At 43.1% G+C, this 26,772-nt stretch overlaps 2 protein-coding genes across 10 annotated transcripts in view; both read right to left on the bottom strand.

The window, feature by feature from the left end:
• Positions 1-3,067: 3,067 nt before the first annotated feature.
• On the bottom strand, positions 3,068-7,940 carry Rskr (ribosomal protein S6 kinase related). Of its 9 annotated transcripts, none has more exons than XM_034507755.2 (12): positions 7,715-7,940; positions 6,898-7,143; positions 6,729-6,812; positions 6,539-6,607; positions 6,085-6,154; positions 5,760-5,864; positions 5,563-5,603; positions 5,138-5,165; positions 4,609-4,698; positions 4,448-4,536; positions 4,232-4,342; positions 3,068-3,819 (listed from the first exon to the last, which is right to left on the bottom strand). In XM_034507755.2, the coding sequence occupies exons 1-12, from the start codon at positions 7,886-7,888 to the stop codon at positions 3,589-3,591; spliced, it is 1,338 nt and encodes a 445-aa protein (XP_034363646.2). In that variant the 5' UTR covers positions 7,889-7,940; the 3' UTR covers positions 3,068-3,588. The 9 variants fall into 9 exon arrangements, with proteins under 9 accessions (XP_034363646.2, XP_034363647.2, XP_034363645.2 ...); XM_034507756.2 differs by having other exon boundaries at positions 4,448-4,530; positions 6,898-7,146; XM_034507754.2 differs by having other exon boundaries at positions 6,898-7,146.
• A 129-nt stretch (positions 7,941-8,069) lies between these two features.
• Bltp2 (bridge-like lipid transfer protein family member 2) overlaps positions 8,070-26,772 on the bottom strand; it is a 29,469-nt gene continuing 10,766 nt past the window's right edge. Inside the window, exons 17-39 of the mRNA XM_034504293.2 lie at positions 26,327-26,518; positions 25,992-26,194; positions 25,721-25,839; positions 25,380-25,600; positions 24,601-24,791; positions 24,376-24,475; positions 24,048-24,250; positions 21,934-22,228; positions 19,238-19,395; positions 18,528-18,734; positions 15,222-15,321; positions 14,225-14,407; positions 13,633-13,754; positions 12,897-13,052; positions 12,695-12,816; positions 11,978-12,158; positions 11,238-11,324; positions 10,710-10,820; positions 10,443-10,578; positions 10,215-10,345; positions 9,673-9,774; positions 9,278-9,412; positions 8,070-8,881 (exon numbers count right to left, since the gene is read on the bottom strand). Coding sequence (XP_034360184.1) covers positions 8,702-8,881; positions 9,278-9,412; positions 9,673-9,774; positions 10,215-10,345; positions 10,443-10,578; positions 10,710-10,820; positions 11,238-11,324; positions 11,978-12,158; positions 12,695-12,816; positions 12,897-13,052; positions 13,633-13,754; positions 14,225-14,407; positions 15,222-15,321; positions 18,528-18,734; positions 19,238-19,395; positions 21,934-22,228; positions 24,048-24,250; positions 24,376-24,475; positions 24,601-24,791; positions 25,380-25,600; positions 25,721-25,839; positions 25,992-26,194; positions 26,327-26,518 — 3,635 coding nt within the window. The 3' untranslated portion in view covers positions 8,070-8,701. The remainder of the gene's footprint in view (positions 8,882-9,277; positions 9,413-9,672; positions 9,775-10,214; positions 10,346-10,442; positions 10,579-10,709; positions 10,821-11,237; positions 11,325-11,977; positions 12,159-12,694; positions 12,817-12,896; positions 13,053-13,632; positions 13,755-14,224; positions 14,408-15,221; positions 15,322-18,527; positions 18,735-19,237; positions 19,396-21,933; positions 22,229-24,047; positions 24,251-24,375; positions 24,476-24,600; positions 24,792-25,379; positions 25,601-25,720; positions 25,840-25,991; positions 26,195-26,326; positions 26,519-26,772) is intronic.

The raw sequence follows: 26,772 nt of genomic DNA on the forward strand, positions 1-26,772 counted from the left end.
TTCAGAATTTCTGGGCCTTTCTTGTTTGTGTCTAACTTCGGAGTCTACCGTAACAGGATTACTAGAATAATAGCTGATATGTACTGTACATTTATGATGATCCTGGCACTGTTTCAGGTGCTTGCTATATTATTAACTTGCACACACACACACACACACACACACACACACACACACAAAGGTTTCTCTGTGTAACCCTAGCTGTCCTCAAACTCCACCTGCCTCTGCTTCCCAAGTGCAGGTTTTAAAGGCGTGCGCCACACCACCACTGCCTGGCCCTTAGCCTCTTGAATGCTGAAATTGCAGGCCAATGTAGAAGTGTTAATGTATGATGCACGCTCATCAGGAACTGTACTGTCCAGTAACTTTCTGCTGGCTACATGTAGCTTTGAATTCTTCAAATGGGAATGTTAATACAGGTGTAAAATGCACACTGCATTTCTGACCTTGTATGGAAAAAAACTATTTTTAATATGAATTACATAGTGAAATATTTAGATGTGCTAGGTTAAATAAAATATATTAAAATCTCTTGTTTTAAAACCTTTTGAGCCGGGCAGTGGTGATGCATGCCTTTAATCCCAGCACTTGGGAGGCAGAGGCAGGTGGATTTCTGAGTTCGAGGCCAGCCTGGTCTACAAAGTGAGTTCCAGGACAGCCAGGGCTACACAGAGAAACCCTGTCTCGAAAAACAAAAAACAACAACAACAAAAGCCTTTTGAACATGGGTAACAATTAATTACTTAAGGAGAAGAATGGGGAGATGACTCAGTAACGAGCTTGTCATGAAAGCCTGAGGACCTGAGTTTGGATCTCCAGTAACCAAATAAAAAGCTAGGTGCAAAGCCTAGCATGATCTCAGCACTGAAGAGGCAAGAGAAGCAGGTGGATCTCTGTGAGTTCAAGGCCAGCCTGGTCTACACAGGTCTCAAAAAAAAAAAAAAGAAAAGAAAAGAAAAAAGAAAAAAAAGAAAGAAAGAAAGAAAAAAGAAAAAGAAAACAGAAAAAGACCAAGCAAGGGCTGGAGAGATAGCTCAGCAGTTAAGAGCACTGACTGCTCTTCCAGAGGTCCTGAGTTCAATTCCCAGCAAACACATGGTGGCTCACAACCATCTGTAATTGGATCTGATCACCTCTTCTGGTGTGTCTAAAGAGAGCAATAGTGTACTCATATACATAAAATAAATAAATCCTTAGGGGAAAAAAAAAGACCCAGCAAATAAATACTTGGAAGTGTCAGAAAAATCTAAGCAGGTAAATGTTAGCAAAAGTTTATATCACACTAATGTGTGTGGGATGCTCAGCCCTTGTGGCAGTTGGCATGTGAGATCCCAGATGTGTTCATACAAAGATAGTGTGCTCCCAGTAACAAATAGACAGGAAGGAAAATACTGTAATACCTTGATCAAAACCATATTTGTGGTAAGTAATATAATAAATGTAAAGATGAATTAAAGGTAGATCAAGTCTATCCTCAGGAAATGACCAATTGTATGTACACTTTTATATAAACACACGTATGTACATACAGACTAATTTTGTTAATACATATGTACATTTTTTTTTCTACAGATACTTTGATGCATAAACATAGATATCTAGGAGTGGTGCTTTCTTTTCACTGTGACTGGGTCTTGCTAAGGACTTAATTTCCCTAACTGAATTTTGTAGTCCTGACATCAAGGGGTTACAGGCCTGTGTTACCAAAGCTTTACCTTTTATTTTTTTTTAAGACTTATTTTATATATGTGAGTACACTGTCATCGTCTCCACACACCAGAAAGGGCTTCAGATCTCGTTACAGATGGTTGTGAGCCACCATGTGGTTGCTGGGAATTGAACTCAGGACCTCTGGAAGAGCAGTCATCGCTCTTAACCACTGAGACATCTCTCTAGAGCCTCCCTTCTTTTTTTTTGAAACAGGGTTTCTCTGTATCCCTGGCTGTCTTGGAACTCAAGTTGTAGACCAGGCTGGCCTTGTTCTCACAGAGGCCTACTCTGCCTCTGCCCCACTAAAGGCATGTACCACCACACCCAACCAGCTTTCTCCTTCTTTTTCTACTTAGAGTCTTCATGTTTCTTCTATGTTTTCTCCCCATTTATTTATTTGGTTGATTGGTTGGTTTATTTTTTCCAGATAGGGCTTCTCTTTGTAGTCCTGGCTGTCCTGGAACTCCCTCTATAGATCAGGCTAGCCTCAAAATCAGAGATCCAGCCTCTGCCTCCCAAGTGCTGGGGTTAAAGGCATCTGCTATAAAAATCAACTATTGGCATTCTTTTTAAAAGAAAACATTGTCTCAGGTTAGCCTTGAATTCACTATGTAACCAGGGAAGATGATTTAAATTTTTTTAAAGATTTATTTTATGCATATGAATATACCACCATTGCTGTCTTCAGACACACCAGAAGACAGAAGAGGGCACCAGACCCCATTACAGATAGTTGTGAGCCATTACATGTAGTTGCTGGGAATTGAACTCATGACCTCTGGAAGAGCAGTCAGTGCTCTTAACTGCTGAGCCATCTCTCCAGCCCAAATCCCTGGATCTTAAAAAACCTAAAGGTGTTGGGATGGGGAGCTAGGCTAAGGCTTTCCCTGAAGCCTGATGTGTGGAGGACTGAAGTTCCTTGTCTAAAATAAGGAATATGCTTAGCAGAGCCAATAATTGTCTGGGGCCAGGGCCCTGGGGGAGCTAGCTGCTGCTTTATATACTGAGAAACCACGTGTTCCCCCTAAAAGGCTATCAGTCCCAAGGCTGCTATGTGCTCCTCTGTGATGCACTTGTTTCCCCTTCATTCAGCATTGCTTGATTAGTCTTCTGCTGACTCCAGTCCACTATAAGACAGTTTTCTGATGTCTATCCCATTTTCCTGTATATAAGATTCTGTACTTAATAAAATAAGCCTGCTTGGTGTGGCATAAGATATAGCTTGGGCATGACCCAATCCCATATTTCCTTCTTCATTTTTTGATCCCCTGGTCCTCTGCTGGTCTAGTCCGGAAGCAAAAACAAAACCAACTCTAAATCTTGGGTTGTATGGGAGAAATGATCAATTTAGTAATCCTTGTGTCTTTTTTTTTTTTTTTTTTTGAGACAGGGTTTCTCTGTGTATCCCTGAGTATCCTGGGACTCTGTAGACCAGGCTGGCCTCAAACTCAGAGATCTACCTGCCTGTATCCCCAGTGCAGAGATTAAAGGCATGTGCCACTACTATCACCTGGCATCTGACTTGTTAAAACATAAATAGCACCTAGGGAGTCCACAGAGTGTCATTATTGCCCAAGAAAGGAAGTATGGGAGAAAAACATGGATACGGTAAAGTTCAAGAAGCCTTTGTTTGGCAGCTTAAGTAAAAGTATTGGAGAAGTAAAGGTTGTTGCCTTGGCCCACAATTGAGAGGTGGGTGGTGTGATAGGAAAGCATTAAGGGCAGTTTTGGCTATCAGTTGCAGAATGCCAAAGACTAAACTCTGGCCCGGTACCTACAATAGAACAGGTATTGTATTGTACCTACAATAAGGAACAACAAAGTAAAAATTGGATAGTTATAGTGGTGGTACTGAGTGGTTTCTGGCTAGATGCCTATCTACAGTAGAGAATCAATAGAGATGGAATGGACCAAGGACTCCAGATCACAGTCAAAGTCTTCAAAGGACGTGAACTCCAATGGACTGGGCCAGGTATCTTGTGTCTCCATGACAAAGTTCACTGGCTGCTTCTGTAGGAGCTCAGGGTCAAAGGCCACACCCCGAAAGAAAGGGTGGACCTGGAAGTGATGCAGATATCGTAGACGGTGCAGAGGGTTCTGGCATAAGAGCTGAAAGAAAACAAAGTATGAGACTGGGATAAGAAAGAGACTGAACAGAGGTGATGTCAAGGGAACAGTTTGTGGAGCTGTGGGAGGCAGGCAATCCTGAGCACAGATTTGTAAAGAGGAACATAGTGATTGGAGAGATTGGGAGGGCTGGTGACAAAAAAGGAAATGGCTTTGGATTTTCAGATGATAAGGTAGCATTGGCCTGTGCTCTTCAAAAGGACCTGTCTGCCCTGGATGAGGATTGAGGGTGGCAGCAGCTCAGGAATGAAATCTGCAGGAGGCAGTTAGAGGGGAAATGGGTAGTCAGACATCTCAATCCCCATCACACAGGGTGGGTGGGAAATACCACTTCAATGAAAAGATGATGATGAATAGCTTGGGAGTCAAAAAGGAAGATAGTGTGTATGCTCACCTCATGGAGCAGGAGTGAGAGCTCCTGATTAATAGACGCTGGGATCTCAGATTCACAGTGGGTCAAACTTGCCAACATGGTCACATGATCTCTCTCTGCAGCCACTGGGAACTGAATTAAAGGGGGTAGCAGGTGGGAAGGAAAGGCTTTCTAAGGTCTTTTCCACCACAAAGCAAATCTCTTTTCCCTGCTCGACACCATTAACCATTTTCTCACCTTACCAGTTGCCAGAGAGAAAAGCAGTACTCCCAGGGACCACCAGTCAGCAGTGTGGTTGTAAGGCCCACCACTCAGGACCTCTGGGGCTAGGGTATGAAAGGTACTCATCACTCATATCCTTAAGGCATCTTCCCCACCAGCCATAGCTTCTTTCTCACCCATGTACTGAAGAGTGCCACAGATAGTATAGGCTTGTGCTCCCTGAGATAGACGGCGAGACAGACCAAAGTCTGTCACTTTCAGATGGCCTACGAAGTAAGGAAACTATGTGTTCAACCTATGTTTGTTTAAGAAGTACCACTCAAGCCGGGCGGTGGTGGCGCACGCCTTTAATCCCAGCACTTGGGAGGCAGAGGCAGGCGGATTTCTGAGTTCGAGGCCAACCTGGTCTACCAAGTGAGTTCCAGGACAGCCAAGGCTAAACAGAGAAACCCTGTCTCGAAAAAACCAAAAAAAAAAAAAAAAAAAAAAAAAAGAAATACCACTCAAGCCGGGCAGTGGTGGCGCACACCTTTAATCCCAGCACTTGGGTGGCAGAGGCAGGCAGATTTCTGAATTCAAGACCAGCCTGGTCTACAGAGTGAGTTGCAGGACAGGCAGGGCTACACAGAGAAACCCTGTCTCAAAAAAAAAAAAAAAAAAAAAAAAGTGCCACTCATCCTGGGGCCAAGGAAGGAAAAGACATACCTCGTTCATCCAGCAGGATATTCTCCATCTGAAATCATGGGCAAGAGGACATTCATTATCTTACTCTGTCCTTTGGCTCTGATTTGGTTTTTCATTGTTGTTTTGACAAAGGGTCTTACTATGTAGCTCAGGCCAGCTGAGAATTTGGTATATATACCATATACCAGGCTAGCCTCAAACTTGTGGCACTCCTCCTGCCTTCCAACAGTGCTGGGGAACAGACAAGTATGACCACATCTGGCATTCTTTCTTGTAGAGCTGCTAGCTGGAGGTCTGTTCAGCACTCAAGCCTGGGAGGACCCACACCCAAATCCTTCGCATTCATAGGAACCCAAATCAACTGTCTCTGCTTCCTACTGCTTTCTCAGACCTGTTGAAACTTCTTGAGATTCTTGCTCAACCTAAGAAAAAAGACTTGACTCTACCTTTACATCACGATGGATGATACCCAAGTCATGGAGATAGCCTGTGGAGGACAGTGAGCATGGGTGTGTCTGCCAGTTTCTTTGTAACCCCTATCTCTTCTCTACTCTGACTTCCAAAATTAAATCTTAATTCTATTTTCTCCTCCCCACTAACTTAACTCTCCCCTTTTCATTTCTTTTACCACATTTTCACTTACACAGTACAAGGACCAGTTCAGCTGCAAAGAGACGGATACAATCCTTTGGAAAACAACCAACAGCAGACCACAGGGAGTAGAGATCCATGCTGCAGTAGCTGCACACTGCAAAGCACCAGAAGTCTGGGCAACACTTGAGGTCTATACTATAATGCCTGGGCTCAAGGCATTATGGACCTCCTGCCCAAACTAATGCCACTATCTGTTTCCCTCTTTTGGAATATAGAAATGTTAGAGGAGAGAAGCCAAACAAAAGCAGGATAATGTCAGGTGGGAAGGGCAGTATATGAACCTTTTCGGGGAAAGACAAAACCCAGTCACTCACTAATAAAGAGGTGTCGTTTTCCCTGCCAGCTGTCCCCCAAACTGTGTACAAAAGGATGGTTGATCTGCCGCTAGGGACAAAGAAAACAGCAAGTTAGGAAAGAACAAGCTTTTTGATGATAAAGGCAGCCAGGAAATCCCACGTTGCCTTATCTAGAAATGAACTGCTGCTTCATCTTCTGATTCAGAACTCATTTGGGACTCTCTCCCGGAAAACCCTGAAGCCAGCTCATTGCTTAGGAGCACGCCAAGATACGTTGTAGAGTTCCCTGGCAGAACTTGGAGCATGTCCACAGCTAATAACTTTTGTCAGGATTTACTTTGGTGCTATACTACATCAGGATAGAAACATACAGGGAAGGTAGAATCAAGAAAAGCAGGTAAGTTGGAAAAAGAAAGGTACTTTCTCCACCAACAATTCAGTTCTTCAGCCATGCTTTCAGAACTCTGCATACCTGGATGCTAACCTCCTCTTTGCACTGCCTCAGGGTATCCTGCTGTAGAACCTTTACTTTGGACACCACCTATAATCGGAGAGGCATGGTAATGCATGAAAATAATGCTATTTTAACTTGTTCCCCCTAATCTCTGGAACTAAGATTGTAAACAGGGACTACTGAGTAAGCTACATGGCTTGATTCGTACCTTCACTGCAAATACAGCTTTCTGGGCACAATCTAGCACTTTTAGGACAGTTCCAAATGAACCCTTAGCCACAAGGCCTAAAATCTGAACAAGGAAGAGGGCAATTTGAGACTGGTTGTTTCTCGATTTTTCCCTAAATAGACACTTCCCAGGGACTACAACGACCTACCTTCAGCTCCTGCTGCTCCCTAACAGGCCTTATGGGAAACTCTGGTAGAAAGAGGCTGATGAAATGAGGCACTGGCCACTGTGACCGAGGTTTCTCTAGTAGCAGTGGAGCTGGCTGGAGGGGCTCCTGACGTAGGCACTGATGTCTCTGTAGTTCCCATAGTTCTTCCAGACCTGACCTGATGGTCCCCATACCACACCAGAGGCTCTTCCAGCCTCCAGCACAGTGACCCTGGATGTTGCCACCCTGCTGAGAAGGGAGCCATTCTAAGCCTTCTCATGAAGCACTGCAGGTTTTGCCCATCTTAACAGGTACCCCTTCCTCTAGTCTTAACCTCTAGAGCAGCAGTTCTCAAGCTTCTCAATGCTGTGACCCTTTAACACAATTCTTCATGGTGTGGTGACCCCTAACCATAAAATTATTTTTGTTACTTGATAACTGCAATTTTGCTGTTATGAATTACAATATAAGTATCTGATATGCAGCATATCTGATGTGACCCCTGTGAAAGGGTTGTTCAACCCCTAAAGGGGTTCCAACACATATGTTGACAACCACTACTCCCAGGCTTTGTGATGTGACCTAGATTTCCCTGACATAACTCAAAATCTCTATAACAGTAACAGTTGTATGTTTTCTCTACAACACAACAGGAATACAACCTGTTTGTAAGTGGGTTATTCACATTATAACCTCTATGCCCACCCCAACACTTAGTGACAGGCTCCTAACTAGGCACTTTCTAGTCTCAGGACCCTACATCTTTTACTTCCCACCCTTAGGCAGCCAGAGCCTATACCAGAGCCCCATACCCTACCTTTTGAGGAGCAGACACCCGGGTGTGTTGTCCCTGCCGACAGCTCACTGCTCCCATCCCAGCCTCTGCCTTCTTTCCTTCTGCTAAATCTGCTATCCCAGTTACATAAGCAACTCCTTTCTCTGATGCTGCATTACCCATGAGCCCCACCTCTTCCAGTGTACACAGACCCATCAGCTTTAGGTCAGCATCATACCCGAACTGGGAAGTATCTGTGGTTATGGTAAGACTTCAAGACAGAGAAGAAAGACCACTGTCATTACAGGGGCACTTAAAAAATGTGTTGGGTGAGTGAGGAGGGAAGGACACAGACAACTTGAATGCTTTTACTCAATACAATTAAAAAAGGCCAGCATCAAATTTAAAATATTTTTTCTTTAAATCTTTTTTTTTCTCCATTCTCCCAGGCATACCCCAGGGAGGAAAGTATGGTACCCATAGCCAGCCCTGGCTCCTAATGCCATCCTCCCAAGTGAACACACAGAATGGGAAGCTTTCCCCCCCCTCAAACCTAACACCTCTCATACAACAAGGCAGTGGAGTGAGGCACAGAAGATCAGACTCCTCCCCTTAGCTTATTGGCACAAAGGGAGAGCAACTACATTTAGAAATATATATATATGTTTTATATATATATATATATGTCTTTATAAAAATTTATCATACTTGATCAAAACTATCCCCCCACCCTTTCTGTTGCCCCAAAGGAGCAGGATACTAGGTTTGGACACGATCCCTGGGTCTTCTGGTTTCCTTGCCCCTCTGGCGGGGTGGGGGTGGGGGTGGGGAGATAACCTAATACCATGAGAGGGAAGTCAGCACTTTTGTCCACCATGCCCTGCAGGGACAGGCCAGCTGTTAAACAGTGTCTCTCTCAGTTCCCATATGCCCCATAAATCCTGTGGGATGAAGGGAAGCTGTCCACCCTCACATCCCTGGATCCTGAGCCAGAGTCAATTCTATACTTCAGTCACTTGGGTCTCCACATCACTTGCGCCTGCCAAAGATGGACTTCTTGCCAGGGTTCTTGTCACCCACACTTAAACCGATGAGGAGCCGAGCTTTCTCTTCTTCCTGCTGTTGCATGTTCAGGTCACACTTTGTTTCTAGTTTTCCCCGAACCTCAGACCCAGTTGCAGGTTTCAGCCTTAGTTTTTCTTTGATTACCTGGCAGTGGAAAGGAAAAATATTAGTGCAACAGGCTGCACAATTTAAAGTAAACCAATTCAAAGATTTATTAAACTTACATGCAAAGCACAACAGGGCACTTCAAAGTATACAGATAATGGTCTCTGCTTTTAAGAAGCTTACAATCTAATCAGAACCAATCATAAAGCTGATCTTCTAGAAGCCCTTAACTGTCTCAAAATTAATGAATCAATATATATGAAAAAGTAGATATTTAATCATACTGGGGGGCAAAGGCATGGACAAACAAGGACAGAATCAGTCATTATCTGCCCCTTTCTTGGCTATCTCTTAATAGAGAACAGAAGGCTCCTAAGAAGGCAATTTGCTTGCCAGCCCCTGTTAACGAAACAGCCATGAGCCCTGGCGGGATACCTGGGCAACCAGAGCTTTCCGGCTGTCCCTTTTGACAGCCATGGCAAAGTCCAGCCATGTCCACGTGTTGTTGTGGTACTCCAGACAGGGTAGCACCAAGTTAAGGTCGCCCCAGTCCACACTGTTCTTCTCACCCTGCATCAGGAAAAGGAGGTAAAAGAGGAAAAATTACATCAGCTTCCATTCTGAATTTAAGCCGGTACTTTGAGTATAATTCCTATGACAGCAACCTACATATTTGCATTCCCTCTCAATCTGGTAATGGTGCTGACTCCTGCAGAAAGCAGAAGGCACAGGTTTGTCACCCATGGCCCACTTTCACAAGAAGCCTGATTGTCACCCTGTCTAATCTTTAGTTCCCTTCTTGCTCTAGAAAGTGCTTGGATGGGATATACCTTATAACTGACACACAGTGGAACTTGTGGGATTTTTATATATATGAAGGAGTTGTTCATGGCAGCTCGCTCTTTCATCTTGTCAATATCATCAACTGGGTGCTAGGAGAGACAGAAAAGGAGCATAAAGCCCTAAAACCACCAAAGCAAACCAAGATCCTAAATATTACTTCTAGAGAAGACTAAAGACAAAGGAACACCCAGCCAGGTCCACAGAAACTATTAATACCCCATTTAAAAAAATCTCTTAAACATACTAAAATAATTTTTACTTTTTGGTTTCTTCTGCTTTTTTTGTTGTTGTTTCTTTTGCTTTGGTCTAGACAGGGTTTCTTGTATATCATCCCTGGCCTGCCTCTGCTTCCCAAGTGTTGGGATTAAAGGCGTGTATCCCCATGCTAGGCTTCTTTTGCTTTTGTGAGACAGGATCTCATACAGTTCAGGCTGCCCTTGGACTCATGATCTTCCAGCTCTTGTCCCCAAGTGTTGAAATTCTAGAGGGTACCACTACATTCAGTTTCTTTGATTTTCACATGCCATACCTCAGGTAATTTTCGAAATGATCTTCTGACTCCAGAACTCCTGGTCAAGCCCTGTGCTACACCCTTCCCAGAGCCTAGTGGTACTGCATCATCTGTTGCTATCAGCTGCCGAGGCTTCACTACTGGTATTCCTATGAAAAACCATGCAAACCAACAGTGAGACTTTTCGTAAAGCTGCTTAGGGCTGCCACTCCATTCTCCTGGCATTCTAGTATAACTAATTCTTACCAGTAGTCACCAGTTTGGACTTATCTTCTTCATCTCCAACTTCATCATCTTCCACATTTCGACCAGGAAAGAAAAAGCCCATCATTCTATGGAAAAACCGATGGGACAGCTGGATGGTGAGAGGTACCACATTTACCTAAGAGGGAAAGAGGAGATAAAGAAGCAATTAAGCTCAAGTACTACCCTTGTCTTTTATTACTAACTAGTGCAACAGTTAGGTTTTGAACTAACCTTTGATCATGGGTTCCCAAGGTACTGTTTACTAACCTCAAAGTGTTCTTTAACAGAGATACCACCAACAGGTGGTCGGACTTTGCTGAAGAGGCGGAGGGCTAGCTGTCTGCCAGACTGGCAGGAACTCTGGGGCCGTAGAACCACCTATAGGACAGAGCAGCCAATAACTCTACAATTTTTGTTTTTTCCTGGAACTTACTCGGTAGACCAGGCTGGCCTCGAACTCAGAAATCCACCTGCCTCTGCCTCCCAAATGCTGGGATTAAAGGCGTGTGCCACCACTGCCTGGCAACTCTACATCTTTTAAAAACAACTTAAAAGTAAACCACAAATGTTCTGTAGAAGGAGAACTGAAGCAATGGTCTTTGCTAAGCTAGGCAAGCTGTACCATCTGTACCATCTCAGATCACAATGCCCTTTAGCCTGAAGCAAAGATAAGTGGGCTAGGAATGGGAAAGTAAGTCTTGCTGTATAAATGTGGGGATGTAAATTAGCAGAGTGCTTATCATGTACAAGGCCCTGCCTAAATCCCATTCTCCTACATCCCAAGAAAAGACTTGCCTTATAAATAGCATTGGGAAGAAGGTTATTCATAGTGAACCAGCCCAACTCCAGGAGATGTTCTGCTGTGTCATCAGACTTATTCACCTGTAAGACAGATTTGTTCTGTTCATTATAAGGTAATAAGCTAAGCCTCTGGTTTCATTTTTCTCTTTCCTCTGTAAGTCAGGATCTCATAAGTCCAGAACAGCCCTCAAAGTGTGTCTGTGGTTAGCCTTGACCTGCTGACCCTCCTTACCTATATATCTGGAATGCTGAGATTAAACATAAGCACCATCACACTCTGCTAACACCTCTTTCAATCTCCTATGCAACCAATATACCCTCTAACCCATTGTTTCTCCTAAGTAATACTAGCTAAACCACTAAATGTTAGTAACTTCCTAGTTATTGTGGCATTTAAATTTCTCATTCATTTTCAAATATCTTTTGTAATTGTAATATTCTTTCTCCTTGGGTAACTGCAGAAATGCTGTCAATATCAGAATGGCACTATTTCAACTCAACTTGATAGATTACTTCACTCTGGGCCTTAGTTCTAAGAATAATTTTCTTAATGGAAGAAGCATTTGATTAATTACCTATACACCTACATCATTTATTACAGGCTGATGTGTCTCTAATCATGACCATCATTAATAAATACAATTAGCCCCCTTTTTAATCTATGGACTGAACACTTGAGATAGGTCATGCCTCCAACTTGGCTACTGCTGTGTGACTGTGCACTACCCTAATACCTTGCTGTAAAGGAACCTCTGTAGCTCCAGCTCAGCAATTCCCAGCTGTCCATCTTCTTCTGTCAGACGCCAACGTGCCTGAGCAAAGTAAAACTCAGTGCGACGGACCACACTCACATCTTCCTGTTGTTTTCGAAGCTCCATTTTATTGGCTCGCTGTAGCTGGAAATCCTTAAAACATCTATGCACGAATCGAAGAGCCAAAGGAGTAAGGGAAAGAACACACAGCCGGAGTACCCTATAATACTGCAGGCTGTAAGCCCAGAGACCAACCTATTCCGGCTAATGCCTTCCCCCACCAAGCCCCACCCCCGATGTCTTGTTTCTGACACCCTGAGCTATAAAACAGATTTCTGATATTTTAGTTCTATGGCTTCTTAGTAAAGCACTATGCCTATGATTATATCGTCACCTTTGTTCTTTACTGATTAGTTTTACTGTATTTGAAGTTCAGAAACACACTAAGGCCATGAAAGTGGTATTTCTCAACTACTCAATTTTGTAGCAAAGCCTTTTCCAGGAAGCACTTCAGTGAGAACCCAAAGGAGGGGCTTTTCTGTTTTCACTCACCTCTTTGGCCAACCTCAGCAAGGCTTATTCAGAAAGCTATATACCTGTATCTACTTTTACACCAATCTTTGAGAATATACACTAAACTTAAAGACTATCTGGGCACAAAAGGGAAACCAGCTCTGGCTGAGACTGGCTGCTGGGTACCTGATGAGGATGTTCAGTTCTTCACTTTCCAGCTGTAGGTTGGCCTTTTCTTGGTTTAGCTGTAACTGAAGTTTTTGGTTCAGGTCCAGCAAGTTCTCATTCTTGCTGTCATCCTGTAAAGACTAAGGAACCAAGAGAAGGTTTACGAGATCCTCCGTATCTATCATAGGAGATCTGTCCTCAGGTTGCCCGGGATGACTACCTTCATGATAGAGTACATCTGCTTCTCGAGGTGCCTTATCTGGGCCACATGCTGCCGCACAGCCTCCTGCAGGTGTAATATGCTGCTGCGCTGCTCCTCGGGATTGCTAGAGATCTCGAGCTGGAACCTGACGCGCTGTTTCTTTTCACTATGTTCCTAAAAGAAGGGAAAAGGGAAAAGTGTATTTTTTTGTTTTGTGTGGTGCTGTGAATAAAACCCACAGCTTCACACATGCTTTACTAATGGAATATCCCCGCTCCTTGAATTAAAGTTTTTTAAAAGGTTAAGTCTTGTAGAAAAGTGAATGGTGCTCTTCTGGAAAACTGACCTTTACGGGTCATGATCAGTAGCAAGAGTAAGGGGTAGGTCAGTATAAAAGATCTGCAGTCCACATTCATAAGATTTCATAAGCTAGGTCCACAGGATAGAGATGGAGGCAAAAATGTGTAGTTACCACTGTTAGTGGTAACTAAGTGACTGAGTAGAGACCTGGCTAGAACAAGCCATACAGTCTCAGAGACACTTAAACATTAACAATATGAACTCTAATAGCTGTAACTGACTAAGAAGATGTACCAATAGAAGTACCCTTTTTTCAGGGTGAAGTATTAGTTTCTTTCTTATCCACTGAGCCATCTCACTAGCCCAGCATTAGTTTATTCAACTGGGATCAAAAAGAATGGCACAATCAAAGTTCAGGTGAGCCTAACTTGATTCTAGAAGGGCTCATGCTCACCTTTCGCTTGGGTTCTACATGGAGAAGCAGGTTGTTGACAATGTCCAGAATCATCGCATACTGAGCTGGGTTGGTAGAAATTTCCAATTCATGGTGGATGAGAGTGAAAGTATCCACAGCCCCTGATAATTGTAAGTAGTTAAGTAACAGGTTCAAGTTTCTCCCTAAATATTCAATCTCCTAACCCTTATTTTTGTTTTGTTTTGAGACAGGGTTTCACTATGTAGTCCTGGCTGGCCTGGAACTCACTCCATCTGCCTTCTGGGTGTGGATATTAAAGTTATGTGCCACCATACCCAGGCTATCGAAAATTTGGAACCACGCATATTAGTCAATCCAACACAAAGGAAAGAAGAGGCACCCAGGAATAGAAATATGCTTCATTCAGAATCCTAAATAATAACCACTGTCCCAGTCTCCTTTAAGAGTACAGGTTGTTCTGATGGCTGGACCTACAAAATGCAGAGCCAAGTAAATGTTAGTGCCAATGGCGCACAGAAACCCCTTTAATGTCTATTGTCTTAAAACCGCAAAGGAAAAAACTACTTTCATAAATCCCTTGTTCTCTCCAAAAACCTAAAAGCCTGGATACCTTCCTGCTTCTTTAAGAGATCCTCCTTTTCCTGGTTCTCATGAACCTCAGGTGGCTTAATCTGAGTTGCTAGCTCAGGATCAATGTCATGGCTGTAGCTAATATAGTACATCCGGCAATTACAACGTGAAATGATCCGCTGGACTTGCTGGGCTTGCTGGGCTTCAGCTGGCTGGTTCCAATCTGGGAAGAAGTGGAAAAAAAAAAAAAAAGAAAAAAGAAAAAAAGAAAGAGACTCTCCATAAAAGGTATGATAAATGCTCCCATCTGAATATTATGTCTAAGGAAGTTCAAAACTATCTCCAGTCTAGACTGGCAAAAAATAATATTACTTCAACATACATTGATGTTAAGAACAGATAAGCTGAGGCTGGAGAGATGGCTCAGTGGTTGGAAGCACTGGCTGCTCTTCCAGAGGACCCAGGGTTTAGTTTCCAGAACCCACATGGCAGCTCACAACTGTCTGTAAATATAGTTTCAGGGGATCTCATACCCTCACCCTCACAAAGCAAAAGCAAAACACCAATGCACATAAATAAGTCATTTAAAAAAAAAAAAAAAAAAAACAGAAACAAAAATAGATAAATTGGGGCCAGGTGTGGTAACAGCTATTCTGTGAGTTCTAGACTTGTTTAATATACATGAAAGTGAGGAGACCCTGTCACAGACAAGACAGACAGACAATCTGAAAGAAAGAAACAGATGATAGACAGGGCTGGGTTTGCCCTGTACAGCAAATGCCTGGCATGTAAAATAATAATAATAATACAAAACAAAACAAAACAAAACAAAACAAAAAACCCTGAGTTTGATCACTAGTAATGTCAAAAATAAAATAAAAACCATATGGTAGCTCATGCCGAAGCTCATGAGCTTGAGGACAGATTGGCCTATACAGACTGAGACAAAAAGAAAGGAAAAATGCAGAAGGTAGGTTAGATAAGAAAATGAGGCCCCTTTGGGATACATATTTACTCAGAGAGGGAAGAGAGCTGACCTGTGGTTGTGGTAACCATGCCTCCCACTGCCTGCCCACTTTCCATCAGCTCCTGAACAGAGTCCAGACTACGTTCCCGGTGCTCCTCAATATTCTTCACCTGCAAACACATCGAGGGACCTTTAGCTCCTAGGAAAAGGTGGTTTATTCTAACACCACCATAGATGGCCATGTTTCCAATAGAGTCATATGCTGCAAAAGAAGGCTTCAGTCAGTGACAGATTACAGGCCCAATGTTAGTCCCATACCTGTAATCCCAGCAAGAAGCTGTGAGGCAGGAATATCATCACAGATCTGAGGCCAGCCTGGACTACATAGTTCCATGACAGTCTAGAATACATATTGAGATTCTCACAAATACAAGAGGTTGTATCACCCAATGATAGTGTGGTCATCTTAGTTTATATAAAGACACTTTATGATGTTTACATAATTAAAAAAAAATCACCTAACAACATTTTTTTGGGAGTTTTCCACTTTGCTTGTATCTCTCAAATGCTAGGATTATAAACACAAGCATGATGAGTAGCTGGTACATTCTTTGTGTTTTTGCCATTTTGTATCTTCAGACAGAACTACTCTGAACCAAGGTTTAGGGGCTGACACAATGTAATCCCAGCAGTTGGGATAAGAGGAAGACAGATCTCTGGGCTTCCTGGACTTTGAGGTCAGTCTAGTTTACTTATCAAGTGCTCAACAGCTAATACTATTCATCGAAACCTCAAAAAATACAGCCAGGGGCCAAGATGGCTCAGTAGGTAAAATGCTTGCTGAACAACTCTAATAACCAAAGTTCAACCCTGAACTCATATAAAAGGGAAAAAGACTGGGCCTGGAGAGATGGTTCAGCAGTGAGGAGCATTTGTTGTTCTACCAGATGACCAGGGTTTGGTTTCCAGCATCAACATAAGCAACTACCTGTAATTCTAGTTCTAGGGATCTGACACCCTCTTCTGGTGTCGAAGGGCATGCAGATGATATATACAGACATTTAGGCACTCATATACACATGAAAAAGTGAGAGAACTGACTCCACAAAACTATTTTTAACCTCTAAAATCAACAGAGCTCTCTCACATTCATAATAGGTCCTGAGCTTAAATCCTTAGCGCCAATGTAAAAATCCAGGCATGGCCATTCCTGTAATCCCAGTTCTATGGAAGGTAAAGACAGAAACATGTTGGAGCTTGTTAGATCCCAGCCTAGCTCCAGTTTCAATGAAAGACCCTGTATCAAGGGAATAAGGCACAACATGATCGATGTTTAATGCCCTTTCCTCTGGCCTCTGTGAATGCACAGGCACATACATATTCATTGCACACACACCACATGCTCACTGGTACATACACCTACTTTAAAAACAAAAACAAAAACAGGGTAACTAACAGAATAAGTGGCATGAAAGATCAAAGCAGTAAGGTCAAGGCTTCATGACTGGAGACAAGGCTCAGTGGTTATGAGCACTCGCTGGCTGTTCTTCCAAAAGATGAAGGTTCTATTCCCAGCATCAACTGGACAGCTAACAACTTCTTGTAACTCCAGTCTCATAGGATTTAACACCCTCTTCTAGCCTCTGTAGGCAACAAGCACACATTGAATGCACAGACATGCATGCAGGCAAAGTACCCATACACATTAGAATAAATAAACACAAGGCTTTAGGGGCTTTAGGGGCTGCAGATGACTCAGCAGTTAGGAGCACTTGCTGTTCTTGCAGAGGACCAGCATCCACGTGGCAGCTCACAATCACCTATAATTTCAGTTTTAGACCTGACACCCTCTTCTGGTCTTTGAGGGCATCCATACATAAATGGCAGACTCACAAAGACATTTTTATAAAAAACCTTCTCTTTCTCTCTCTTTCTCTTTCTCTCTCTTTCTCTCACTCTCGCTCTCTCTCTCTCTCGCTCTCTCCCCCCTTTCTATATATGTATGTGTGTATATGTGTGTGTATAATTACACACACAAGTATCTTAGAGATCCAGGATTTGGATGGTGGCAGATCTACTGAATCACAAAGTTACATGGAGGAGAAAAAAAAAATCATATTCTAACTCCAAGGATATCCATTTTAATGCTAATGCAACTTAGGGGAGAAAAAAAAAGCCTTCAACTATAAAAGATGACATTACCTAAAAATGGTAGACCCAGAAAATTCTGCTCACCTTTACATCGATAATTACCACTCCTACATCCTTATTTCTTTTGGTGGTTGTGGGGATCAAACCCAAGGCCTTATCCATGTTAGCCAAATGTTACCACTGAGCCAGAACTCCAGTTAAGATACTTTTTGTGACTACCCCTAAGATTACTGGTAACAGACACTGTTGGCTAACTTCCTATGGCTAACTTGGCCATACTTGGCTTGACATCTGACCTAAATGTTCATCTGTGTCTGGCATCATTATACTTGAGGATGCCTTGATTGAACCAGAAGTTCCTTTGCAAAAGTATTGGCCAGGGAAAAGAAGATCTACAAAAGAAGTTATTACTTTGGTTCATTTTATTATCATCATTCATGTTTTTTATTTTGGTTTTTATCAGATGTAACTGAATCCTACAACTAATGTACACACTTACCACATGTCAAATATGTAAATAATAATACACAATACTAGCCAGATTTGCCTCATGATCATCAACCCTCCAGTAAGTCTGAGAGCATATCCTAGCCAGTTGGTGATGGCACATGCCCTTAATCCCAGCATTTGGGAGACAGAGGTAGGCATATATCTGAGTTTGAGGTCAGCCTAGTCTACATAGCAAGTTCCAAGACAACCAGGGCTACACAGAGAAACCCTGTCTTGGGAAAAAAAAAACAAAAAACAATGACTGCTGAAACAATCATCTTTATGAAAAGCTATAAAAAAAAACTTGCTTAGCTATGTGGCACATGTTTCCTGCACAACAGATGCTAAGGCAAAGGCCCAGTTCTAGGCCACCTGGGCTTGAGGCCACACTGCATGGCAAGACTTGTCTCAAACAGACAAAACAAAGTTCTCAGACCCACTGTCTATTTTCGTAGTTACCTGCTTATGTGACATTTATTGAAGAACTACAAACTAAAAAAGAAAGAAGTTCCTGTCTAATTACCGTAGTGCTGGTAAATAAAACAATGCTACGGGAGAGAAAAGCACTCTGTTCCTATAGCACGGAGGCTGCTCCCGTTCATGGTGTCAGCAACTTCCTTTTCTACTAACGCAGAAGGGTAGGTACTGTGAGCAATCTCCCAGTGGTTCTAGTTAAAGGAGCTAACTACAGAAAGCTAGAGATACACAATGGATCTCCCCACCCAGGCTGACTAACCTCTAACCAGAGCTGTCGGCCATCCTGTTCAGTAGGGCTGCTTTCAGTGGTGGCAAAATACTGCATGCCATCTAACAGGCAAGTCCAGGAAGTCTTTTGTTTCAGTGTGTCACCATACCAAGCTGGATGGTGTTGGCACTGCAGCAACTGGGCTTTGGCAGCTGACACAATGACACAGCCTTCTGTCTCTGCTCCACGAAGAACCATCTACGTCAAAGAGAAATGCAGTTTTAGACACAAAGAGGGCTGAGAAGGGTCTTCAGATTACTGCTAACTCTAGCTTACAGAGAAGTTTTATTGGGTTTTATATGTGGAAGTGCTTACTCAGGATGCCTATAGAAAGGTATAAATTTGAGTTCTTGCCATCCATTCTTCGGTTATACGTGAAGAAGCACTGAGTTTGGTGATAACAAGCCCATAACCTCAGCAATCAAGAAACCAAGGCAAAACAGCCAAGTTTGAGGCCAGTCTGAGCTACACAGTGGAACCACCCCAACCCCCTTTTTTGAGGCAAGGTCTCACTATATTGTCTTCAAACTCAAAGATCCACTTGGCTCTGCCTCCCAAGTGCCAGCACTTGGGTTAAAGGTGTATCCCACCACACCAAGCTTGTAGAACCCTAACGTTAATTTTTTAAAAAAAATTGCAGGAAAGTAACCATTCTGATCGAGATCTAGCCTGATACTGGTCTCCTATTTAAAAAAAGATACCTGGCAGTTAACCAGCTCAATAAGGCAGTTTCGGTTGTATATGTCATCTGTCTGGCAGGCAGCAATGCCACACAACTGGTCACTCATACCCGACTCCTCTTCTGTGAATACTACAAATCTATCTGTCTCTTCAATCAGCTTCTGTAACATGTAAGCACCTGGCAAAGAAATAACAAGTGGGGAAAGGTCACCGTCTCAAAGGGAAAGAGAACACATGCAGGGCCACATTGAACTTCCATTAATTCCTGTCTAGGAACCTGGAACACTGGTCCAGTTCACCCTACCCATCCCTTGACCCAAAGGGATAAGACAAAAGCCATATTTACTTCCCCTTCAATGTTAATAAAAATAAAAGTGAATGATTTCCAATAGAAATAGAATTACCAGTTTAAATGGCACTATTTTTGTTCCTAAGGCCCCTATCAAGACAGTGGTAGGAACTGAACCCAGGTGCTCCCTAAGAGCATCAAGTGCTCTAACTGATGAGCCATCTCCCCAGTCCCTTTTCTTCTTTTCTCATACTACTTAGTTGTGACTATTCTCTTCTACTCCCTTGTCAGCCATGGCACCCTATGCTGGCTTTGCTACTTCTCTCAGAGAGGTCTTAGAAGTATCTCCCGAGACCTTTCTCTTAGTAATTTGTCTAACAAATATTATGGTCAAAAGCAGCATCAGAACTAGACTAGTATGCCTGTGGTCAAGACCCTCCCTCTAGCACTACTCAACTGTGACTTTGGGCAGCTTGCTTTAGAACTTTGCGACTCACTTTCTTTATCTGTAAAATAAGAGCAACTACCACATAAGGCTCTTGTAATAATTTAGTGAAATACATAAAAATATTTTTGCAAGGTATCTGCCATGATCAACAACAATATCATCTTTTTGGCATCAGGTTTTAGCTCCATGAAGAAAGGTCTGAAACTCTTATTTCTAGGGTAAAGCTAGACTCATTTCCAGATGCTGTCAGCTTTAACCTAGATATCCTACCATTACCACAGGTGTATGTCCAAACCTCTTCAGCCTATGGCTCTTCTATTTCTGATGTTCTTGTTAACAGTAAACCAGCAAATCACCAGACACAAGACTTTAGGTATCCTCACCCTCCCCTACTTCAAAGATTTCTACTTATTTTTATCTTAAAGATTTGTTTGTTTGTTTATTATGTGTGAGTACACTGTTCTATTCAGACACACCAGAAGAGGGCATGGGATCCCATGACAGATGGTTGTGAGCCACCATGTGCTTGCTGGGAATTGAACTTAGGACCTTTGGAAAAGCACTCAGTTCTCTTAACTGCTGAGCCATCTCTCCAGCTCTATTTATTTTTATTTCAAGTGTATGGTGTATTGCCTGAATATGTGTGTGTGTGTGTGTGCGTGCGCGCGCGTGTGGAATATATGTAGAATATACATTACTATGCAGACCAGTAAGGCCTCGAACACAGAGATTTGCTTGTCTCTGCTTCTACAGTGCTATATATAACAGGCTTTTCCCATTTTAATTCCTTCCAGCAGCCAAGTCTCCTATATGCACAGTGGCATTCTGTCCTTCTTACCCATCCTAGCTGTTCCACCTCCTTCCAGTCCTTGCTGCCTCCTATTGAAAGACTGTGATAGTTTCCTCATTCGTCTGTCCACCGCCAGTCCTCCCACACAACACTGCTAGAGCTACCTTTCTAACTGTCGAAATCTAATTATGACAGTCTAGTCAAAGACTTTAATGATTCTCTGTTCCTAATGGGACCTATGTGCAAAGTATCCCAATGATATTCGCCCCAATGACCTCTCTAACCCACTCCTCACGCTCCTGCTCACCGTCTCTGCACACATCACTCTTTCCCAACTCCATTTCTATCCAGGCCATTCCCTGCACTGACTGCCCTTCCCCCCATTTCCACACATTCCAATCATGCCATACCCCAAAGTCAACTCAATTTAAGTCCTCACCTCATTTCCTTCCCTGTTCTTTGAATTCCTCTCCTGTGGCATTGACACTTCTCACCTGTTCTCACAGGCACCATTAACCTGCATTCCCTTATATCTGCTATAGCCTACAATGCCCATTCCTTCCTTTCTTGCCAAGTCTTACTTACAGTTCAAGATTTTCCCCAGAGTGATACAGATAAAAAGAACCTGGTAGTGTTTCAGTTTTATGCCAGCTAAGTAAGCACTTAAATCTTTGTTGCCCAAACAAAGTAAAATGATGCAAGACTGTGGATATGATCTTAGTATTTGCCTAGAATGTACAAGAACCTTAGTTCAATGTCCAACATTGAAAACTTGAAAAATAATTCTTTTTTGTTATTGTTTTGTTTTGTTTAGAAAAAGTATTACTATGCAGCCTTGGCTGGCCTAGAATTTGCTATGTAGACCAGGCTGGCCTCTGCCTTGAGTGCTGAGATTAAAAATGTGTTCAACTACACCAGCAAGTAACAATTAACTTCTGCTTCTTCTCTTACTAACTCCCTTCTGACCCCAGCACTTGCTGATCTCCTCCTGGCCACAGGATCAGACTTTTGAAGCGTCCTCATTATTAGCAATATAAACCCAAGATGGCCAAACATAAATAAATGATACTTTCATCTCCGCATCTCTATCTAGATGGAATCAGTCACAACTGAGTCATTCTCAAGCCCTTTTCCAAATACATGTTCATGTTCTAAACCTAAATGCATAGTCTCGTCTGCGGCAGCCTACCTCCTGATGACCCCTTGTCAGGTCGTCCACTGAAGCTGGGTGTGCTGACATGAGGTGGGACTTGGGCACTAGGTGGGATACCCCGCTTTGGCTTTTTGGCTGACATCTGAGGATCAATCTTCAAACCTTTCAGGGCCTCAGTAGAGAGATTACGTTTGAGTACAGCTGCTTTTTTGTAGCCATCATATAAGCCAAAGGCAATGTCCCTGTTGGTGGTTGTCCAGGAAATCCGTAAATCTACCAAATACAGCTGGTGTGTATGAAAAGCAGGGTCACCATCTCGAGTAGAAAGCTCCTGAGAAACAGGAACAGGATACCACGGTCACATAGACATTCCCACCACTACTCCTGAACAACAAATAGAGATAAACTTGCTATAAACACAAGGAGAAATGAGGAGACCCTGGAGAAATATTAAGTAGTCTCAGTTTATACATTCCTTTACTTCCTAACTATACTTAATGCAGTTTTAATAAATCAGTTAATTTCAAAAACCATACTTAATTGGAAAAATGGGGAAAGCCAGCACTAAATTGTTAAGAACTTTTCCTTGTGTTAGAGAGATGGCTCAGAGGTTAAGAGTACTGTCTGCTCTTCCAGAGGTCTGAAGTTCAATTCCCAGCAACTAACACGGGAGCTCTCAACCATCTGAACTGGGATCTGGTGCCCTCTTCTGGCCTGCAGGCATATATGCAGGCAGAACGCTGTGTAATAAATAATCTTTTTTTTTTTTTTAATATTAAAGTTTGTTTAAAGGAAATAAGTTACAAGTTGAAATGGCCTAATCATTTGCTCCTGGAAAAATTTTATTCTGCCTTCTAGTTCTTATTGATCCCATAAAGATATATATATATATTTAGGTTTTTTTTAAAAAAAAAAAAAAAAGATTGGTTTATTTATTATGTATACAGCATTCTGCCTGCATGTATGTCTGCAGGCCAGAAGAGGGCACCTGACCTCATTATAGATGTTTATGAGCCACCATGTGGTTGCTGGGAATTGAACTCAGGACCCCTGGAAGACCAGCCAGTGCTCTTAACCTTTGAGCCATCTCTCCAGCCCTATATTTAGGTTTTTGAGACAGGGTTTCTCTGTATAGCCCGGGCTGTCCTGGAATTCACTCTGTAGACCAGGCTGGCCTCAACTCAGAAATCCGCCTGCCTCTGCCTCCCAAGTGCTGGGATTAAAGGCGTGCGCCACCACTGCCCAGCAAGTTTTTTTGTAAATTAATAAATAAATCTTAAAAAACAAAACTTTTACTCTATTTCCTGAAGACCAAGAGATTTGTTAGAGGAAAAGAAGAAAAGAAATTTTCTTTTTTGTGGGGAGTGGTAGTACCAGGGATTGAACTCACTAATCCAATACCCTGACACTGAACTGCATGCCCAGCTCAGGAATTTTCAAGAAGGATGACAGCACATGCCTGCAATCCCAGCACTTAAGGCAATGGCAAGAGGACAGAAAATTCAAGAAATTCAAGTCTAGCTTGGGCTACACAGTGACTATCTCAAAAACAAAACAAAACAAAGTAGCAGCAGCAGCAATCACATTCAGCATTTAAAAGTATTCCTGTGCACAGATGCACACACAGATACACAAACATGTTTTTTTACAATATTAATGTAAGATTTTTATTTTAAAAATGAAGCTAGTGAGACGGGTCAGTGGGTGAGGGTACTTACCACCAAACCAGTATCTTGAGTTGGAGCTTCTGGACTAATATGGTGGGAGGAGAGAACTGACTCCCGCTAACTGTACACATATATGACCCCCCACCCAATTAATGTAACTTAAAAAAGAAGAGCAGCTGACACAACTATACCAAGTGAATATATCATAATGACATACATGGTATGAATGCAGTTAGAAACCTTACCAGAACTTAACTCTCACCCCCAGTGAAATACTGTTCAGACTCAGGACATAATAGGTGTGTACAAGCACATGAGGGTAGGGCCCACATGCCAGTAAGACCCAAGATACTATTATTACTGGACTTCTAAAGTCTCCAAAACTACTAGACATTTCTGTTAAGCCAACAGTAGTCTATTTTGCCCACTTAAATTGAGACATTTACTAACATAACTGATAAGAAAGAGACTGTCAAACAGTACCTCTTCAGTGGTGCGATTGCTGTGCCGTTGGTAAGTAAGGGAAGACAGGCTTAATAGGTGGGTCTTTGTGATCAAGGGATCAAGGCAGTGGTCAGCGTTCTCTTCCGTGGGTGAAGCCATCAGATGGACAGTCACCTGACTTAAGTCACTCACCATCTGGGTCACACTCCACTCAGAAATAAGGCGCCGCATCACTGTGCCAGCTGAAAAAGGGAGCACACATTCCATGCAGAATGGTATGAAAGTATGTGAGTCATTCGAGAAGAGAACGGAACTAAGAAGAAAAACGCAAGGAACAGACTAGGAAAAGCAGAAACTCTGGCCTGACCTTGAGGTATAAGCCGCTGAGTTCCCCGGGTGAAGACATGGCCCTGACTACACTCAATCTGGATGCCCCGTTGCTGGGCAAAGGAAGCCCAGTAATGTACCTGGAAATGAGAGAGAAAAATACTGAAGAACAGCAGAAGAGAGGATTAAGAGATTCAATTTATTAGAAAATAAAGAAACTAAGAAAGGGAAACCCAGCAGCTAACTGTTAGATGCTGAGTCTAACCTGTAGCTGGGGAAACAGTGCAGTATAGGAAAGCTGTTTGTAGTGCTGGCCAAGTTTCTTCTTGGTGGGCTTCAGGTTATTAAAGAGCTTTCCTCTACAGATAGGCCTTGTGATGCTACTCCATGTTGCCCAGAAATTTTGCATCCAGCGCAGGGTGCTGCTATACAACAGAATTCGGGGCTGGGATATTGCTACAAAGGAAAGGACAGACATATTCAAGCCGTGGTTCAGAGGTGAGGAAAGTGCTTTCTTAGCTTCATTTTTAGAAATTAAAAAACCCACACACCTTCCTCATATTCAGCATCCCCGGCACCTCTTCTTTCAAGGATCTAAGCTCTCTGTTTCACCTACTGCCATGTTCTACATGTTTGTCTGTTCATCCCCCTACCAGACTCCAACAGCCACATCTTTAGGTTAAAATCCTAAACACCACGGTGATGGAATTGATGAGGGAAACTCATCAACTGACTGACAGCAAGGACAAAAACCTTATGATATTGATGACAACAGGTGGACTGGGTCAGCTGAGGACCTTCACTAGACACTGTGTCTGAGAGCACTTTCATCTTTAACTTCCTAGACTATACAACTTTGAGAATGTCCACTGCTCATAAGCAATACTAACTTATGGTATTATTGTTAACAGCAGTCCAAAACCACCAATCCTCCTGCAAAGGGCCCAACCTAAACTCTGTTCTGTCCTTCTGTCCCATCCCTCTTTTACTCTAAGCAGTCAGTACCCAAGCCCATCCTCCCACTGTCCCAGGCCCAAGTCTCACTCCCACTATGGCGAGTCAAATCCATCTTGATGGAGAGATTGAGGTTCTCAGAGCGGAAGGCCCGGTAGGAGTCATGGAGCTGGCCCAAGGGTACCTCAGGCAGGAACTCGGGGGCCCTCAGAGTGACACTGTGATGATCATGAGGGTTCCCATGGCACAGCCACTGTAGGTCCAGTGTCATGCAGAGGTCAGGCAGGTGAAGGAAGCAGCAGTCGTCATACCTGCCTCACAACGGAGCCCCAGCCCTCAGAGACTTGGTCACTTGCTTCTCTTGGCTCTTCCCTTCTCCCTCCACCCAGCTCCCCCATCTAGTTGAGGCCCCCACCCTTCCCTTCACTCACTTAGAAGCCGTTCTTACGTTGACATCCAGATCCCCTTTGAATACAAACTGACCAGGTTTCCAATGAAAAGAGAGGTGGCTCCACTCCCAGTGCATGTTTTCAGTTGTATTATATGGATCCTATAATGACCCACCCAGTCCCGAAGAACAAGGGTGAGCTATAGATAAAAGAACAGTCTCCCAAACCAGCACTTTTCTCTTCATGCCCCACATGCTGTACAGATCCCAACTATACCATCCTAACAAGGAAATGACTCCATGGAGCCCCTCACCTCAGTGGCCAGCTGATGCAGGTTTGCTTGTTCAATATCCATATGCCAGTCTCCATGGAACAGAAGACGGCTCTTATCCCACCAGGGCAAAGGTGGGCTGGGGTCAGCTGAAGGCTTAGTCAAGAGGTCCACACATTGACCAATCAATGTCCAGGCTGGATCCCAGCATGGGCCCCACACCACTGTGTACTGGAAGATTTCCGCTAGGGTAGAGGAATGCAGGCTTACTACAAAACACCTCTCTGTTCTTCCTTTGCTCCAAAAGGACCTCAGATTATCTTCCACCCAAGGCCCATAAATACCCCTCAGCCAAACCAACTGCTTCCTTTACTTACAGTGGAAGTCATGGTAAAACTTGAGTGGGGGCATGTTCCTTTCTACTGCCACGTTACCCCAGGGAAGCCCCAAATGCAGGATCTGACGTCGACGGGAGCACGGCTGCCCACTCTGCTCAGTGCCAGCAAGTCGACCCATTAGCCGCCAGTCCCGGATCTCAAACAGGTACCGTGGATAGTCTCTGATCCGAACTATTATTAGACAGTAGATGAACACTGGTTACTTTCATGCACGTTTTCCCCCTTGCTGTTACTTTACCCATCTATAATCAATCTAGAGAACAAGGGCTGGCAATTACGTAGCAAAGATACAACAGGTCATAGAGACCACAAAGCAAAGGTGAGGGACAGAGACAACATGACACTCAAGAGCCACAATAACCTTTAGGAAGGCTGTGCTCATTATTACGTAAGCAATAGTTTCAGGGTGAATATCAGGAACAAAG

Source organism: Arvicanthis niloticus, chromosome 6 (genome assembly GCF_011762505.2).
Source record: "Arvicanthis niloticus isolate mArvNil1 chromosome 6, mArvNil1.pat.X, whole genome shotgun sequence".
In the NCBI taxonomy this organism is placed as follows: domain Eukaryota; kingdom Metazoa; phylum Chordata; class Mammalia; order Rodentia; family Muridae; genus Arvicanthis; species Arvicanthis niloticus.